This window comes from Scatophagus argus, chromosome 16, assembly GCF_020382885.2.
Source record: "Scatophagus argus isolate fScaArg1 chromosome 16, fScaArg1.pri, whole genome shotgun sequence".
Classification (NCBI taxonomy): domain Eukaryota; kingdom Metazoa; phylum Chordata; class Actinopteri; family Scatophagidae; genus Scatophagus; species Scatophagus argus.
Genome location: NC_058508.1, coordinates 8,627,980 through 8,644,520, shown reverse-complemented (window position 1 = coordinate 8,644,520; position 16,541 = coordinate 8,627,980). Strand labels below are relative to the sequence as shown.

Genomic DNA, 16,541 nt, shown 5'->3' with positions numbered 1-16,541 from the left:
AGAATACACAGAAAATTAGACAGAAAGAAACAGAAACATTGACCAAACCAGAAAGATATGACTGTGGAACAATGCTGGCAGTGAAACTGTTTTCTACACATCCCTCCTCCCTCCCTTCCTCTCCCCTGTTAGCAGGAGGGAGAGGCTCAGGCAGTGTTCACACTGGTGCAGAAACATGAGAAAGTTTACATATTTCTGAACATTGTTTCCCTTTTGAGTTGCTAAGCCTGAAACTAGATTTTTTTTTTTTTTGCTATGAATGCCAAACAAATGCAAAAGTAAAAAATATGTGGAAGACTGTGTTTTATTTTTATGTTTCTTCATGTTTTAAAAATGGAGAGACAGTTGAAGATTGTTATTGTTGTCTTATTTAACAAAGTTGATATTTTGTTTACATCAACGACCTTGGGGAGACACAAGGTTGTAACAAGCAAAGTAACAGAATGGAGCAATTCAGCATCGGCACACCTCTCATCATTTTTGCCTCCATTTTTCTTTTGTCTCGTCACTGGTCATGTGTGGATATGTGTGTGTGTGTGTGTGTAAGAGAGAGAGAGAGAGAGAGAGAGATTGGTAAACACATGCTACTTTACATTTACATTTGCATCCCCAGATTTTCATTTATTTGCTTAAGCACCTGGTAACATGAGACAATGTAGGACAGAGAGCTAACAGGAAGCACGCTGGAATTAAACTGAAAATTGAAAATGGAGAAAGAAACTGGGAGTGACTGCAAGGTTTAGGTCAGGAGCCCGGCAGTGTCAGGGTTTGTCTCTTGAAAACACACACAAAGACATGACAGAGGGCACAGCCAACCAAACCCCACAAGTCAACAAGGAAATGACCACTGGCACAAGTATTGCACTGATAAGAAGGCCGCCATTAAGTATCTGTCAGTTATGCAATCACCACAGTTTATCATCACTCTCTCTCACTCATACAAACACACCCTGTTTAATAATCTAATCAGTTTAAAATCGTTTTGTGATGAGTAACATTACTAACCATGTGTGTTTTCATCGACATAGTTTATTTATGTTTTTTGACAATTCTCACACAAAAAATAGAAAAACATCAGAATCAGAATCAGCTTTATTTGCCAAGTACGTGTGACCATACAAGGAATTTGACTCCGGATTTTTCTCTCTCCTGTGCACCAAAATACAAAATAACAAATAATAATAAATGAAGAATAAAGTATTTACAAGAAGAAAAAAAAACAACATATAAATATATATACATGTAGTGCAAACAGTGTTGATTCATACAATGGCAGGTGGATTACCAGAACTATTAACTTGAATGTCTGTAAATGTGATATTTAGAATTTGAAAAACTGACAGCAAAATAATATTTGTGAAGTTTGTGAAATTAATCTTTACACTTTCGTGAAGCTGAAATTATTTTGATTGTCAAAAAATGCGCTGATGGTTAATAACAAAGAAAATGTTCTTGTCAAATAAGTGCTTACAGTCATGACTGACATGACGCAACTGCACAATTCATTTTTAATTCTTAAATTTATTCCCCCAGTGCCGCCAATGCGCACAGCTTTTTCCAAGTTCATGCTGTTTTTGCTGCTTTGCATGAACAGCGTTTATATTCCCATATTTTACAAGACAAGACAAGACAAGACAACTTTATTTGTATAGCCCATTTTTACAAGCAGTTTGTCTCAAAGGGCTTAACATAACATCAGCAACATCCTCTGCCCTTCGACCCTCACATCGACTAAGGAAAAACTCCCAGAAAAACCTTTAACAGGAAAAAAATGGGAGGAACCTCAGGGTGAGCAACAGAGGAGGGATCCCTCACCCAGGACGGGCAGACGTGCAATGGATGTTGTACCGGCAGGAAAGCAGTTAACAACATGAGAGTGACATTACTAAAAAGGCAAGTAAAACAAAATCTCAACTGTTTAGTTTCACTTTTGATACCACCTCAGTATGATTTTAACATTTCACAAGACTGAAATTAGAATAATGAAATTATAATGAACTGCTGTATCATTCATGTATGTTTTATGTGCTGTTGAAAATCACTATCCTATCAGTTCTATTCAGTTCAATTTCGGCCCGCAAGGGAGAACCACCCCGCCAATAGTCGGTGCACAGAAGAATGACAGGCAGATGTCAACAGTAGACATTGGGTTGGTCATAGAGCCGGCTACAGTTCAACATGAAGATCTGGATGGAGAGATACCTGCAGAAAGATATATATATATAGAGAGAGAGAGAGAGAAAGGGAGGGAGAGACACAAGACTACAAAGAGAACTGGACACACAGTTAGTGACATAAAATAATGGTATTTTACTCATTTAAATATGAGATGCCCTCAATCATATGAAATTAAATCTTCACAATGTCTAAAGAGAAAACAGTAAAAATAAAAATAAAATCAAGAATTGCCATAGTTTGAAAGCCACAATAAGCTCTTGTTTGTGACTGTGTGCGTATTCCTAATTTCTATGTTAGGAAAAGCAGTGTAGCCTTTCTGTAGCTGTAGGTCTCCTGTCTTCGAAATTTAAACTATGTGTGTGTGCGTAGGTGTGTGTGTGTGTGTTCATGACGGCAGAGGAAAACACTTCTATCTAACATTGTTTGACCAGAAATAGGCTGCTTGCTGAGCAAATCTTCCTTCCTTTACACAAACACTCTGACACACAAGGAAACACACAACTGGCTTCCCTTCCTTGGAACAAAGATATTTCCATTGTCATCACAGCAGCCTCCCAGCTGTCCAAGTCAGGCACACAAGCAGATAGTGGTCCTGGACAGAGAGATAACAATGGTTATGCTGGGGTTATTCTGGAGCAGGAGACACCACCCCGACCTCCCACCAGCCGGCACATGACCTCCTCTCTCACCTTGACTTTTGACCTCTTTGACTGTGTGTGTGTGTGCATTTGTTCACACGTATGCAAGCTTTCATGCCTTCAGCACTGTGCTGGAGGCTGTTTGAAGTGTGAAGATTTTGGCAGGTCAACAGGTCAAGTAAGGTCACACAAACATTAACAAAGCCACACGGGGAGCTGCTCAACTAACCTCTGTGATGATTTGATTGGTGTCACTTTTTTACGTGACGGAGTCTTTGATCACAGAGCAGGATTAGAATCAGATGTTATAAATAGTGTTGAAGCTCACCAACCATGGCAGCATTCTGAGGCTGAGCTGAGAGGGTGAATTACGTTGTTTGGGGTAAAGGGGTGGTGTTATGAGGTCAGTGGTTCGGCTTGCGGGCTGGTGAGACGGAGGCTGGGGGATGGAGGCATGAAGACGGAGCTGATGTCTGGGATTCCTTTGGCTGCAGCCTGACCAACAAGAAGTATCTGAAATTCCTCTTCCAAACGGACTGCATGTATATGTATGCATGCTGTCCATTGTTCAACCACATTTCACAGTATCATAAAAACACTTGACTGTTTCTTTCCTTTGAGACATGTCCCAGCTGGCTGCACTTTGTGGGGATGTAGTCAGTGGGAGACCAGTGAGGGATCATTATTGTGTGGAGGGACGTCGGAGCTCATAGACATGAATTAGTGACCCTACTCAAGAAACATTTTAGTATTTTGTGAAATATGCTTTCTTCCCAAGAGATATTGTGAAGCATGGCTGCAGTAACAGTAACAAAACTAGTTTAACCAGAAATGCATCACTTCTTTGTCTGTGTGCATATTCAGTAGTCCATTTCTATGTTTTCTCTGAAAAACAGGCGCAAAACAAACAATGCTAAATTTAATCTGGATGGGTGTTATTCACACACTCACACACACACACACACACACAAAAGCATGAACTCAAATGCATCCACATACATGCACACATTATGTTTCTTATAACAGTGAGAAACGATGATGATGGCGGTTTTGCATAGTGCATGTTTAATGGGTATGGTTGTGCATTACTTTGCATTTTCACTTGGAGCGGCCTGTTTAACAGACTTTCCTATTTCTGGAAGGGAACTTTAAAGGTTTCTGTCAAAACAGGTGAAGCCGCTTGGGGTTCATTAAACTCTGCCATCAAACACAAATGTTCAAATCCTAGTCACTCTCCACACACACACACACACACACACACACACAAGCACACTATGTGGTCAGACACCACAGTATGAGGTGTAGTCAAAACAGCTAAAATAATTTCCAAGAGGAAAAGCCCACGTGACAATAGCAGCTGAGAATTTCATAAGAGAGGGATGAAAGAGGAGAAATGGAAGGAGGAGGAGTAAAGGAGGGAAGGGAGAAGGAAGAAGGAGAGGATTTCCTCATTTGTTCCAGCTGGGCAAGAATCATAATCACAACGTCAGCTACGGGGCTTTGTCATTTCAAGATAACCAAATTACGCTCAAATGATACTTTCATATTTTTGTCAGGAGGACAATAAATAAAAACAAAAACCACAAGTCCACAGGTTTTGTACTACAAAAAAGTTTCTGGGACAAAAAGTTTACTTTTACTGCACCACAAATATGTCAAACTGCTCGTTCAAGTTGCTTTACCCTGTGCACACCCACCTAAAGGCGGCCCATTAGCATCAGAGGGCAATTCTGAGCCTGTAATCAGCCTCAGACAGGGGCCGGAGTGTAGCTGGACTCATACTGCTGTCAGAAATAAACAGACAAACTGAGTAAGATGCCACACCTTTCATATCTGAGATATCACAGTGATGTATGGGACGTGAAGATTCTGTATTAGCATTTGATGGTTGTATTACTCTATGAACACTAACTATGGCTGATAAGTGAGTTAAAACACTAAAATAATGCTATATCTAAGCTTATCTAAGATTTTAGTTTGTATTGTGCTGACGAAAGAGAGAATGAAAATGAAATCCACAAACACTGTGTACTACTGTACTTCATAATGTTTCACTTCACAGCAGCCCATCCAGATGACACCCATATTTTATTCCATAAAGGATTTACCTCTTCAGTTGTGTGATATCTCTATCATGCCACACGCTCTCTCCCAAACACACACACACACACACACAAAACACCCTCTGTCAATTGTTATAGAAATGTGTGAGTTATGTTAAGGCTGGTGTGTGTGTGGTATTGTTCCCAGTGTGTTGACACCTTGTCCAGCCTCAGCAGCTTGTGCTGAGTAATGTTGTGACCAAAATCTGACCTGAGGCTATTAGTGTTAGTGTGTCTAACAGCTGAATGGACAGAACATGTTTGACTATTGAGCTATCTAGTCAACTGAACGGTGTGAGATTTTACAGAATTTTTACATAATTTTTCTAATGTTATGTACACAAATCTTGGAGTAATCAACTTTAGTTAAGGTTAACAATGTGAGGGGGACCTCAACAAATAATTTGTTGGTCCATCACTTTGGCTAAAATATCTCAACGATGAATGGATTAATGCAATGTTTTTAGGACTTCCGTTAAAGGATGTGGAGAGGTGTGGGAGGAATAGCAAAAGAGCAAGAGTCATAATTTTGTAGCCATTTCGCAGTTTACTCTTCCGAACTCAAACATCAAACTCAAACATTTTCTTCTTAATGTCCATTTAGGAGGGGAGGCACATGTACACAAAGTCACACACTCACGCAAAAGGTTCATACAGTCATGACACATCAGACGCATTTGATGGGACCATACTGATGTAACTTTATCTGATATGTACTCCCGCTGAGCTTAAAGTTGTTTCCAATCTTAAACTCCCTACTGATGAATTTTTTTGTCCTTTCTTCATGGACGAAATACATCTCCAGTTAGACAGTCTTACTTACTGTGCAGCTCAGACAACACAGTCTAGTTTTAATAAATCCACAATGTGTTGCAGCCAACTGTTTCTGAAATCCTACCATGTCTGGCAGTGCTGAGCAGTGAATAAAGCTCGCTAACAGTTAGTGTGAATAACTATGCCAGTGAGAGATGGATGGGCCATCACAAAGAAAATATCACATTGCACACTTTCAACAGGGCAAACAGTTGGAGGAGGGGGGGCACACGTACACAAAGTCACGCACTCACGCTTAAATGCACAAACCAACCTATGTGTGTGTACATGTACTGGCCAGGATACTTGCACAATCTTAGAAACAGATCAAAGGATTTTTAACTCACATATTATGCACATCCACAGACCCACACATGCATGTACATGCACTCCTAACACTTCTCTCTCTCTCACTTGTTGTCTGACTGCAAAGCCAGAAAAATGACATTTTGTTGACCAATCCCCTTTTTCTATAATTCCAGGGAACCAATACAGCAGCTTGGTCACCAAGTTTGAATGTGTTTGAACAGAACAAACACATTGCACACACACACACTTGTTGTCTGAGCTCCCACAGTGAGAAAACGTGTGTGTGTGTGTGTGTTTGACTGAAACATACTTTGTGCCAGCATAGCTTGCAGTTAGAAGAAGAAAAAAAAAATCAATCAGATCAGATCTGTTCAGCAAAGCAGAGTGAAACTTGACTCAGTCAGCAGCCCTCCCTGGTGGGCACACTTACTTATCTTGAGCTCTAGTAATCACCTTAGTTTTAGTTTCTGCTGCTGATACAGGTTAATCATCGTAACATAATTGTGTTTAAGAATACCAGAGTAAGCCCTATTTTTAATATTTGACAGCACATAGTCTGCTAACCCTAACCGTTTTCGCCAATACAAATACTGATTGACAGAATTCCATATTTTTATCTGCGACAGTTACCTGCCTCTCTGTGAAAAAGGAAAAAAGGATAAGTGAAAGAAACCATTTTTGGATTATTTAATAAGAAACACTGACATTTGGAGGAGATTTTTGTGGCTAATTATTTGATTATTTAAACTACAGAGTTCTACACTCGACAAGCATATAACAGAGAATGAGTGAGATTTTATTTTTTAATTACTCAATTACTGATTTCTGTAGCAAAACATCACCGATCAAAATTTAACTTGGGACATGTTTGCTAGATTTGACGAAAACGAAACTAAAAATGAATCCGAATCATATAACATTGCGGTATATTCAGAAAGCCTACATGCCAGTTGCCGCAGGTGCAACAGCCTGTACCTGTTCACAGCTTTAAGACATGCAAAACACACAAATAAACACTATCTGCATCAGAGGATCCACGTTTTGTGTTGTGCGTATCCGGAACCTTCGAAGGAGGAAGACTTTAACGGGAGGACACCAGTGTAAAGATGGCAGACGTACCAGATAACGCACCAGCCCGTGAGTTTTTAAGTTTGATGTATTGTAGATTTTTACGTGCAAGATAGTGCATATTATATGCGTTTCAGCGTTATTTTCTCTACTGTTAGGTTGTGGTATGTGTTAAAGAAACGTCTTGTAAATGAACATCGTTCCTTCTTTTTTAGCCAACATCGTTCATTTAAAAGACGTTGGTTAAAATATTATTAAATGTTAATTTTGCTGATAAAGTTGATATGTTTTACATCAAATTAAGCACTTTATTTAATAATGAAGTTCAGTGACGCAGTCCCCCCCCACACACAGCTAGATAAACGTCAGCGGATTAGGCAAGATATATACACAAGTCTAACTTCCACACTGACGTTTCTCCCCGAAATGTTGCTGAGTCATTGTGGAAAATGTCAACGGTACCTATCTGTCATTTACTGATAACAGCCCTAGTTAATGCCCCAATCATCCAGTTTCCATAAATAAACGACAGGATATTCACACTGAGAGAAATATTCAAACCAAATACTATAGCACAACATCAAATAGAAATACTGTAGACATTTTATGCATGTCTCTCCCAAAATGTAGCTTGAGCTATTTGGTATGTTTAGAAGCTCTGGCATTTCCACTAAAGTTTGGCTGCAAATCATGAGATTGAAATGACCAGCAGACAGTGGAACTGAAGAGGTTAAAAAAAGTATACAGACTTGAGACTAACTTAAGCCACCAAACTAGATCGTATGTGGTTTTCTAATCAGTTTAAGATGATCTGGCAAAGTCAACACACTGTTAACGGACATCTGTTTAACTATTTTAGACTGCCCGGGTACAAAAAGTGAGCAAGCAGGAAAGTCATCATCATGTCAGGGATGTCCCAACCAGAAACTATGTGCTTCTGGCGCCACCAAGGCCCCAGACCCTGGTAAGAGTGTTACCACATGTTCATATAATGATGATTTGATGTATGCGGTAAGTTTGGACTGTCCAAGTGACTTATGATCAAGCTGATTTATATTTAAGAAGAAAAACGGCAAGTTAGCCTTAGATTAACCAGTATTTCAGCAGACCCTGGTTTTGTTTTATTTGGGAGTCTTGTCCTGCCGCTGCTCACAACAAACCACCCGTCTGTATCTTTCATCTCCCATCCGCCCCCCCATCTCATCTCCAGCTATAGCAGAGATAGGAGCGAAGCTGTCAACAGTCAAACACAAGATCCTCGTGCTGTCTGGAAAAGGAGGAGTAGGGAAGAGTACTTTCAGCGCTCACCTGGCTCATGCTCTGGCAAGTGACAGCACGAAGGAGGTAAAACCACACAGCCAATCGCTGGTATTTCAAAAAGTAAACCAATTTAGGCTCCCAAATTATTCATTTAAATTCCCTTATATTATGGCTGGAATCATATTTTTGTCGGGGGCCAAAGTGGTCAGAGATACTGCATAACAGCTTTCCTGTTGAGAGTTAAAATCAGTTTAAACCTTTGTTGACTGGAACAACATCTTGTTGTCGCTCAACCCCTCTGAAGCTGTGGTACGCCCTGTAGGAGGGGTTTAGTCTAAATCCAGTCACTGTGTCCTGTAGAAAATCAATTCAATGTCACTAGAGGTCACTGCAGATGTGATTTAGCAGAGGCTTATGGTCATACAGTTGAAACCTCTACAGCTGAAATGATTTGCCCAGTTAAGGTACTCCAGCTTGATTTTCACACAACAGTTAGGTTGAGCATAATATGCAGCTGCATTTTAAAGTTCTACAAGTTCATAGAACTCGATGGTCTCGAATGTTTTGAAGAATAAAAGACTTGATCTTGAATTGATGGCCAAAACTGATTTAGCTGGCTTAGTGTGGATGGAGCATAACTGTGTTACATCTATATGATTTCAAAGTTTCATCATCTGCTATCCTAATATTAACCTCATCCCCTTTTTCTGTAGGGATTGAGTGTTTCTGATGTGTTACCAACAGCACTGAACCCCTCACTATGTATCTGCCTCTGGTAGAACCATGTCTGTTAATGTAGCTGTTGTACTATAAAGAGTGTCAAAACAACCGTGTTAGCAATCCTCCTCCTCTTTCTGGTTTGATCTCGCCAGCATTTAGGTTACTTTGTTCTTGACATGAGCCAGCAACAAAGTCTCAGATTGTAGTGCACAGAGTCAAGACATTCTCAGTTTGGGTCTTGAGAAATGCCAAGACCACCATTGCTTGTATTTGTGCAGGATTGCAAAACTGGGTCCAAGTTTAATCATTTCAAGACCTCACTTCAGTGGAGAGTGAAAGCCATTCATTTTCCTGTTCTTTCTGTGTTTTTAGGTTGCCCTGCTAGACGTGGATATCTGCGGTCCATCCATTCCACGAATCATGGGCTTGGAGGGGGAACAGGTGCGTGGCAGACGAAACAGAGGACAGTGATAGATTTTGTGAGGTTGTTTACTCATAAATTACTCATAGACTTTCCACTACATGACGTATTGATTCTCTTCATGTAGACCAAAAACACAAGGAAATTATAAGTTTGTAAGTATGTTAAGCTTTTACTGAAGTAGGTCTGCTGCTTTGTCTAAAAAATATCCTATAACGTTTTATCTTTATTCCATTCTAAATTGAAATATTTGCATATATGTTCCGTGTGTGTAGCGTGAAGGGCTTACATCTTACATTGTGCAGCACTGTATTGTAAAATGACGTAAAGATGATCTTAAACCTTTGATCCTCTTGTGCACAGGTTCACCAAAGTGGCTCAGGCTGGTCTCCTGTGGTGAGTAAATTCAAGTTTGATCCAAGTTTTTCAAGATTTAGTTTTTAATGTTTACTTCTTTTGAAAGATTTGCATATATAATTTAATATGATACAAAGTTTCCATCGCTGGTCCACATCCTGGAGGATTTCAGTGTCCCAGACAAACGGGAGTTATTATTGGTCAAAAGTTATTTGTGTTTTGTTCTCATAGATCAACCCAAAGGGTCAGTGTTTGATGATCTTGGAATGAGACTCAGCAATCAACATTTTTCTGTTTTCCATACAATTCAAACTGTGTGTGTCTTTCCAAAGAAAACAAAGTTAATTTTCTATTTACTCGAGTTTGACAGCAAGATTCGTGTTTATTCCCCCCAAACAGACAGAATATCTCACTGTACATTAGCTGTAAGCAAATGAGCAGTAGCTCTATTTTTTCTCTATCCTTTTATCTATCTGTCTCTCACCTCCAGAACTTTTCAGCGCTCAGACAAAAAAAAAAAACACTGATCACTGCATAGTAGAAACTCCGCTATAATTTCTGTGTCTTTGTGTGTATGTTGCAGTATGTGGATGACAACCTGGCCGTCATGTCTATCGGCTTCCTGCTCAGTAGCCCAGATGATGCTGTGATCTGGAGAGGACCCAAGAAGAATGGTATTTAATTTGATATGTGAGTGTGTATGTGTGTGAAAATTTGTTATTAAATGTTGTATCACAGTGTAACTTGTATGGTTTAAAACTCAGGGATGATTAAGCAGTTTTTGAGGGATGTTGACTGGGGGGACCTGGATTACCTTGTCGTGGACACGCCCCCTGGGACATCTGATGAACACCTGTCAATTGTCCAGTATCTAAGCTCAACCCACGTTGACGGAGCTGTCATCATCACCACACCACAGGTGACGCACACGCACACACGCACTCGCACTCAGCCATATAAACTGTGACCGTTACTGCATTAAGTAAGATTAGTTGCATTTACAGCAACTGTAAAGGGAAATCCCATCTGTGTGTGCTTTCACTCAAACTGATTTGACTGCTTGTACTTCACTTGGACAGTTACTACATTTCCCAGAATGACTTTCAGTCACCTGGAGTTTTGACTTTTATGTAACTTCAGACAGTAATAATGATAGTGATACTAAAAACCGCAATGGTATTAACTGCCAGAGAGCTGGCTGTTAAAAAGCAAGAGTCACAGCCTTTACTAAAAACGCAACATTGCAACGTTTTTTTTTTTTTTTGCATGATCTTAAGACTGCTCTGCATGGGGACATCGATATCTTTGAATTTATAGACAAAATAGGTTTTGTTGTAATGCCCTCCTTGCACTAGCAAATATTCCATAATCTTGTGATTAGACAAGAAGAAAACCACCTCAGTGGTCCATTATGCTTTGTAGTTGTGTTGAAGCAAATAGTGGGATCTTATTTTATCTCAACTGGAAAACCCCTCACTCCGCTGCTGCAGTGTCACCGACCGTCTCACCACCTACACCCTCAGCTAAATTCACATTCAGTTGCTTTATAATGCCACCCATTGTTAGGGGGTTTGGAAAGTAATTCTGAGAAGTGTAGGTGTAGTGAGACACATGAGACCAGTGAGTTTTTATCAGCCTTGATTTCACTGATAGTAAATTAAAATGGTAATGCTGTAGGGACAACAAAAGCATTTTGGAACAGTTGACATGTTGCAAATACAGTACACTTGATATGAAGCTGTCTGAGGTTTTAAGTATTCAAGAAAAACTGCTTGTGAAATCCAATTATTATATGGCAACCAACAGAGGATGCTGTTCTATTATATAAACCTAAAAAAAGAGCCAGTGTTGAAGTGGCTACAGTGAGACTACACAACCTGTTATAGCACCCTATAAAGTTAAAATCCAGCATGTTTAGGCCGTTAAAAGCAGTAAAATGTTATAAACATGCTGTATAAAATACAATTACATAATACAGTTGTGCAGAAGAAAAAATAAACAAAAAACTAGATTTATTTCATATAAACACAACACAGACTGTTGGTCAGTGCTCATTCTTTCAGAATAATAATGACATCTGGCACATCCAAAGAATCAGAGCTGCAAATTAAACAGACACCAAAAAGTCTGATGCTACAGACCTTGGTCTGTGGTACAGGCCTTTAACTTGCAGACACAGACAGTTTGAGATCACAATATATGTACTGTAAATAAACCAATATGATGCTAAATGCAGACAGCAAAAATGCGACACTCCAGTATTCCTCCTGTTTCACTCAGATGTTAATGTTGTTGATTCAGTTTTTCAACTGAATGTACAACTTGCTCAGCATTTTGGAGTAGAGTCTGGGCTGAGGAATAAATCTACTTACCTAATGTAACAATAGACTCTAATCTGTTTGTTAAATATTTCTTACATTGAACTTGTATTTTTGTTTAACTTGTTGATGTGTGTCCTCGAATCACTTTTTACTGTACTCTGTGAAAGACGTCTGAATGTGAGCAAACACTTCCTGCTAGTTAAAAAAGGCCAGCGCTTGTTAGGTCAGACAGCAGTAGAATCACTTCCTCATACCTTCAGCTCTCACATTACCAAAACTAACAACACACGACTTGGGAATTACCCAAGTAAGAAGGCCAGGCTGTTTAATATCAAGAGGTGAGTTTCCAAGCTTGTGATTCGGAAGAGAAGAGTGTTTATTTTTTCCAACATGTTTCCACGTGGGAGCTTGATAGTTTATCAGGGCGAACTGCTTTTCTCAAGGGAACCATGACGGCAGCTGTCACGGAAGAGAAAACAATTTAAGCCAATCCTATGCCCTTGTCGATTTTTTTCTTTCTGTCTTGCTATATCCATCTGTCTCTCTTTCCCTCTCTCCCTCTCTCTGTCTTCTCTGTAGGAGGTGTCTTTACAGGATGTGCGAAAGGAAATCCGGTTTTGTCAGAAGGTCAAGCTGCCAATCATCGGAGTGGTGGAGAACATGAGTGGCTTCGTTTGTCCTTCATGCAAGGTCACACTGATTTATGACCATGTGCATACACACTCATGCAAACAGAGACAATGCAGTCAAACTCACTCATGCAGAAACTGAGAGTACACATTTCTCCCCAGTTTGCAGTGTGTGTCTTGAAAAGATGTCATCTGCATCGACATGCATAAAGCAAATGCGTAGAGGGTAGAGTAGGGCTCAGATGTATCTGTCACAGTAATTTGAAAACTATTTAATCATATAGACTAGGTATTATCACAGCCGGCCCAACAAAGCTTCACGTCTGGCCAGCATATGCATCAATGAATTCATAAAATTCGGACATATATTCGGCTAGTCACCCTTGGAAGAGGCCCAATCCTTCAACTAACTTTCCAATCCCATCAACAACCCAAAAAGTTTGAATTTCATAGTTCACCCGTTCTTCAGAAACAGATTATTCTCCAGCTTCACCTTCTGTAGTCCAGTTCAGTCCATTGACTGAATTACAGGAGGTAACTGAGTTTAACTTCACTGAGATGTCAGTGAATCACTGAACTTATCTATTAGTTTTCTTCCTGAGATCCTTCCAAGTTGCAAGTTGAACTGCAGGGTTTACATACACAGTAGAGCAATTTGACCGCAGAGTTGTAAATTCACCTGTTACAGAAAACTAGATCAGGACTGCCAAAATGCATCTAGTCCACCCTATGATTTATCTTCCTGATTTTTGATTCATACGCTTTTTTGTTTATTGCCTCTGGTCGCTGTTGAAAGTGTCTTATTTAGTGTAATATTCTGAATGACATGGGAAAAAAGTCTTTTTGGGACATAAATTTGTAAATAAACACTTTGGCCATTTTGTCAAATTGGTGTGAAAGCCACCACACATGTTGAGGGGCAGCTAGCAGCATAGCAGATGAGGACATTGTGTCCAAAGAACTGTCTTTCATGCAGTATTTTGTTTTAATGGTACAAATGGAGAAATTTGTCGGCTAATTCAAGTCTGGCTACAGGGTCTTTCAAAATTGAGTCCACTGTAATCTCATTTGTTTCTGGTGTATTGAAATGCCCTCATTGAAACTTACTACAAAGAAAACACATTATGAAAGAGTAGCATCAGTCCTGTGTCATTTAGGGTCCATATAGATTTTTCTTTGTCTTCTCTCTCTTGCAGAACACTTCTCAGATCTTCCCTCCCAGCAGTGGGGGTGCTGAGCGAATGTGTGCAGATCTAAATCTACCCCTGTTAGGAAAGGTGCCCCTCGACCCCAGGATAGCACGAAGCTGTGACGAGGGCAAGTCCTTCCTTAATGAAGTGCCTGACTCTCCTGCTGCTGAAGTCTACCGGAATATTGTGCAGAGTGAGTCTTTTCAGGATTACATGCGCTTTTCCGGTGTCTGCTTTGCCCCCTTTCACATCATATTATATATTTGTTACATTCTTTGGTAAGGAAGTTAGACATGCCTACGCACAGACATACACAGAAATATTCCTTCCAGCGAAGTCGATCATTTTTGATGACTAGATGTTTTACTTGATTTCCCAATTCCTGATTAAACTGTCTGAAAAAGGAAGTGATTGCCCTGTAAATGAGAAGCAGTTGACCAAAGAGGAAGAAGAAGAAATCGAAATTCGATAAGTGTATTTTCATCATGAGATTAAAGTTAAAAAGAATTAAATGTTGTTTGTGGAACACGTGATTGACTTAGGACATTTGCAGGGAGTCATTAAAAAGCATATACACAGGTGTATTAATGATTGTGTCCCTGGAAAGTTAATTAAAACTGCTGTTATCATTGTCACCACTCTCCTCTCCCTTCTCCTCTGCCAGGTATTCAGGACTACTGTTCCAACCGTGTAACAGAGGAGCAGAGCAGCACCTGAACCCACTCTGACAGCCATACTGGACCAGAACACTGAGACAGATTACATGATGAGAGCGCTGTAGAAATGATTAACTACTGTATAAGAACCTACACACAGTAAAAAGTATACGCGACTTCAGCCTACAGAACAGGACGGGGTTCAGTGTCTTATGTTTGATCCCATCCACCATGATTTTATTGCTTTGACTGTTGAATTTGGGAGTGGGTTGAATATCAGTTTCAGTAGCTTGCTGGGATACTGGTAATCACAAGGTTAGCCAAAAAGATCTGATTTCCTCCCCCAGTGAAATGAAAAATTTCTTTAATCTTTTGTGTTCCTTAATACCATGAGTCAAGTCTCTTTAAAACAAAGAAGTGTGACTTCATTTGTTAGAAAACTTCACTACCAAGCTATGACTCTGTTTATTGTAGTAACAGTAGCCTGTTAATAGCAAGTCCTCCAGCTAGCTGATGGGCGAAGTAAGCCGGTTAAAAATGTAGAACATTCAGCTTAGCCTAAGTCTAAGCTTAAGCTAAGCTGAATTCATCACTCATATGTTTCTGGAGAACTCTTGGCAGCTCCTGCCTTTGCTTAACTCAAGGCGAATCAAAAAGCCAAAGCGTGGAGTGGAGCTGAGGTGAGCCGTTTGGTGAAACTTGCCTACCTAGCTCGAACTTACCAAGCCGCTTTAGTCTAACAAGCAAAGCTATTGCTGTGTTCACACATAGCCTATATAATAAGTGAGCTTCACACATGAAGAGAAGCAAATTCAGTCTGGGAAGTCACAGTTTGGGTTACACGGTCAAAATTTAACCCCACCATGAATAATGCAACATTCATCAAAGCCTGCAAGCATTATTAGCTCAGTGTTTTCAATGAAGTTTGAACATTAGTGTTTACATTTCAAAAAACATAACTTCACTCTGGGGATATTCTGTATATGACATTTTTGTACCTGAGCTGAGGTAAATATGCTTAGAAGAAAAGCACAGATAATCACCACAGTTATCCTTAAAATAAGGGCTCAGTGTGGTATTTCCCCACATGCCATGAGGACATATAGTTTATTTTATCTTTGGCTATGAATGAGATTATTGTGCTTTAAAGCTATTAAATATATACTGGCAGTTCCTTTAGTCAATAAAAAGAAGTAATGCCTTTCACCTCTTTGCTGTAGGCGAAAGGGTGTTTGGGGAAGTTAAGTCTCTGATCATGCAGTAAATCAAACCATAGCATGAGACACTTAACCGTTTCCTACCCTGAGTTCTGTTCATAGGGCCACAGGCCCACACTGCCCGCTAAGCTAAGTTAAAAAGTCAAGTGATGGTACCATTAATGAGATTAAACGCAGCTGACCAAGTCCTCTAAATACAAACACATCATTAGCATGGAGATTCAACTTCTCGTTTGATTCTGTTCGAGCATTTGGTGGGTGGGTTTTAAATTTCTTCACTGAACAGCCTGAAAGTTGAGCTTTAATACGACTTAATGACTTTGTTTTCAATTATTTGATTAGTCGTTGTTATAAACAGCCTTTTTGAACATATGTTGTTTTGTGTAATGTACTCAGTTTAATTGATTTATAAAATAAATTATCAAACATAAAGTCACCATCATGTATTTTCTATCAGACTTATAAAATGATTAATATCAAAACCTTTTGTTCCAGATTATCTGAGAACTATTTTAACCTTTTGATAATGGTGTTGACTATGTGGACAGTTTTACTTTAAATGCTGTAATCGCAGTTTCACCAAGTCTGTGCTGGAAAAGTCTGTCCCCTGTGTTTTATTTGAGTGTATCTACGAGTACTTTGCCTTACGTAGTTGTAGTTCC

At 39.6% G+C, this 16,541-nt stretch overlaps 1 protein-coding gene across 1 annotated transcript; it reads left to right on the top strand.

The window, feature by feature from the left end:
- The first annotated feature begins 7,031 nt into the window (after positions 1-7,031).
- Positions 7,032-16,311, top strand: nubp1 (nucleotide binding protein 1 (MinD homolog, E. coli)). Its single transcript, XM_046415196.1, has 10 exons — positions 7,032-7,177; positions 7,968-8,072; positions 8,319-8,452; positions 9,461-9,529; positions 9,873-9,905; positions 10,450-10,540; positions 10,631-10,785; positions 12,767-12,877; positions 14,013-14,199; positions 14,671-16,311. Exons 1-10 carry the CDS (start codon positions 7,147-7,149, stop codon positions 14,721-14,723), a joined length of 969 nt encoding a protein of 322 aa, XP_046271152.1. The 5' UTR covers positions 7,032-7,146; the 3' UTR covers positions 14,724-16,311.
- Positions 16,312-16,541: the final 230 nt, after the last annotated feature.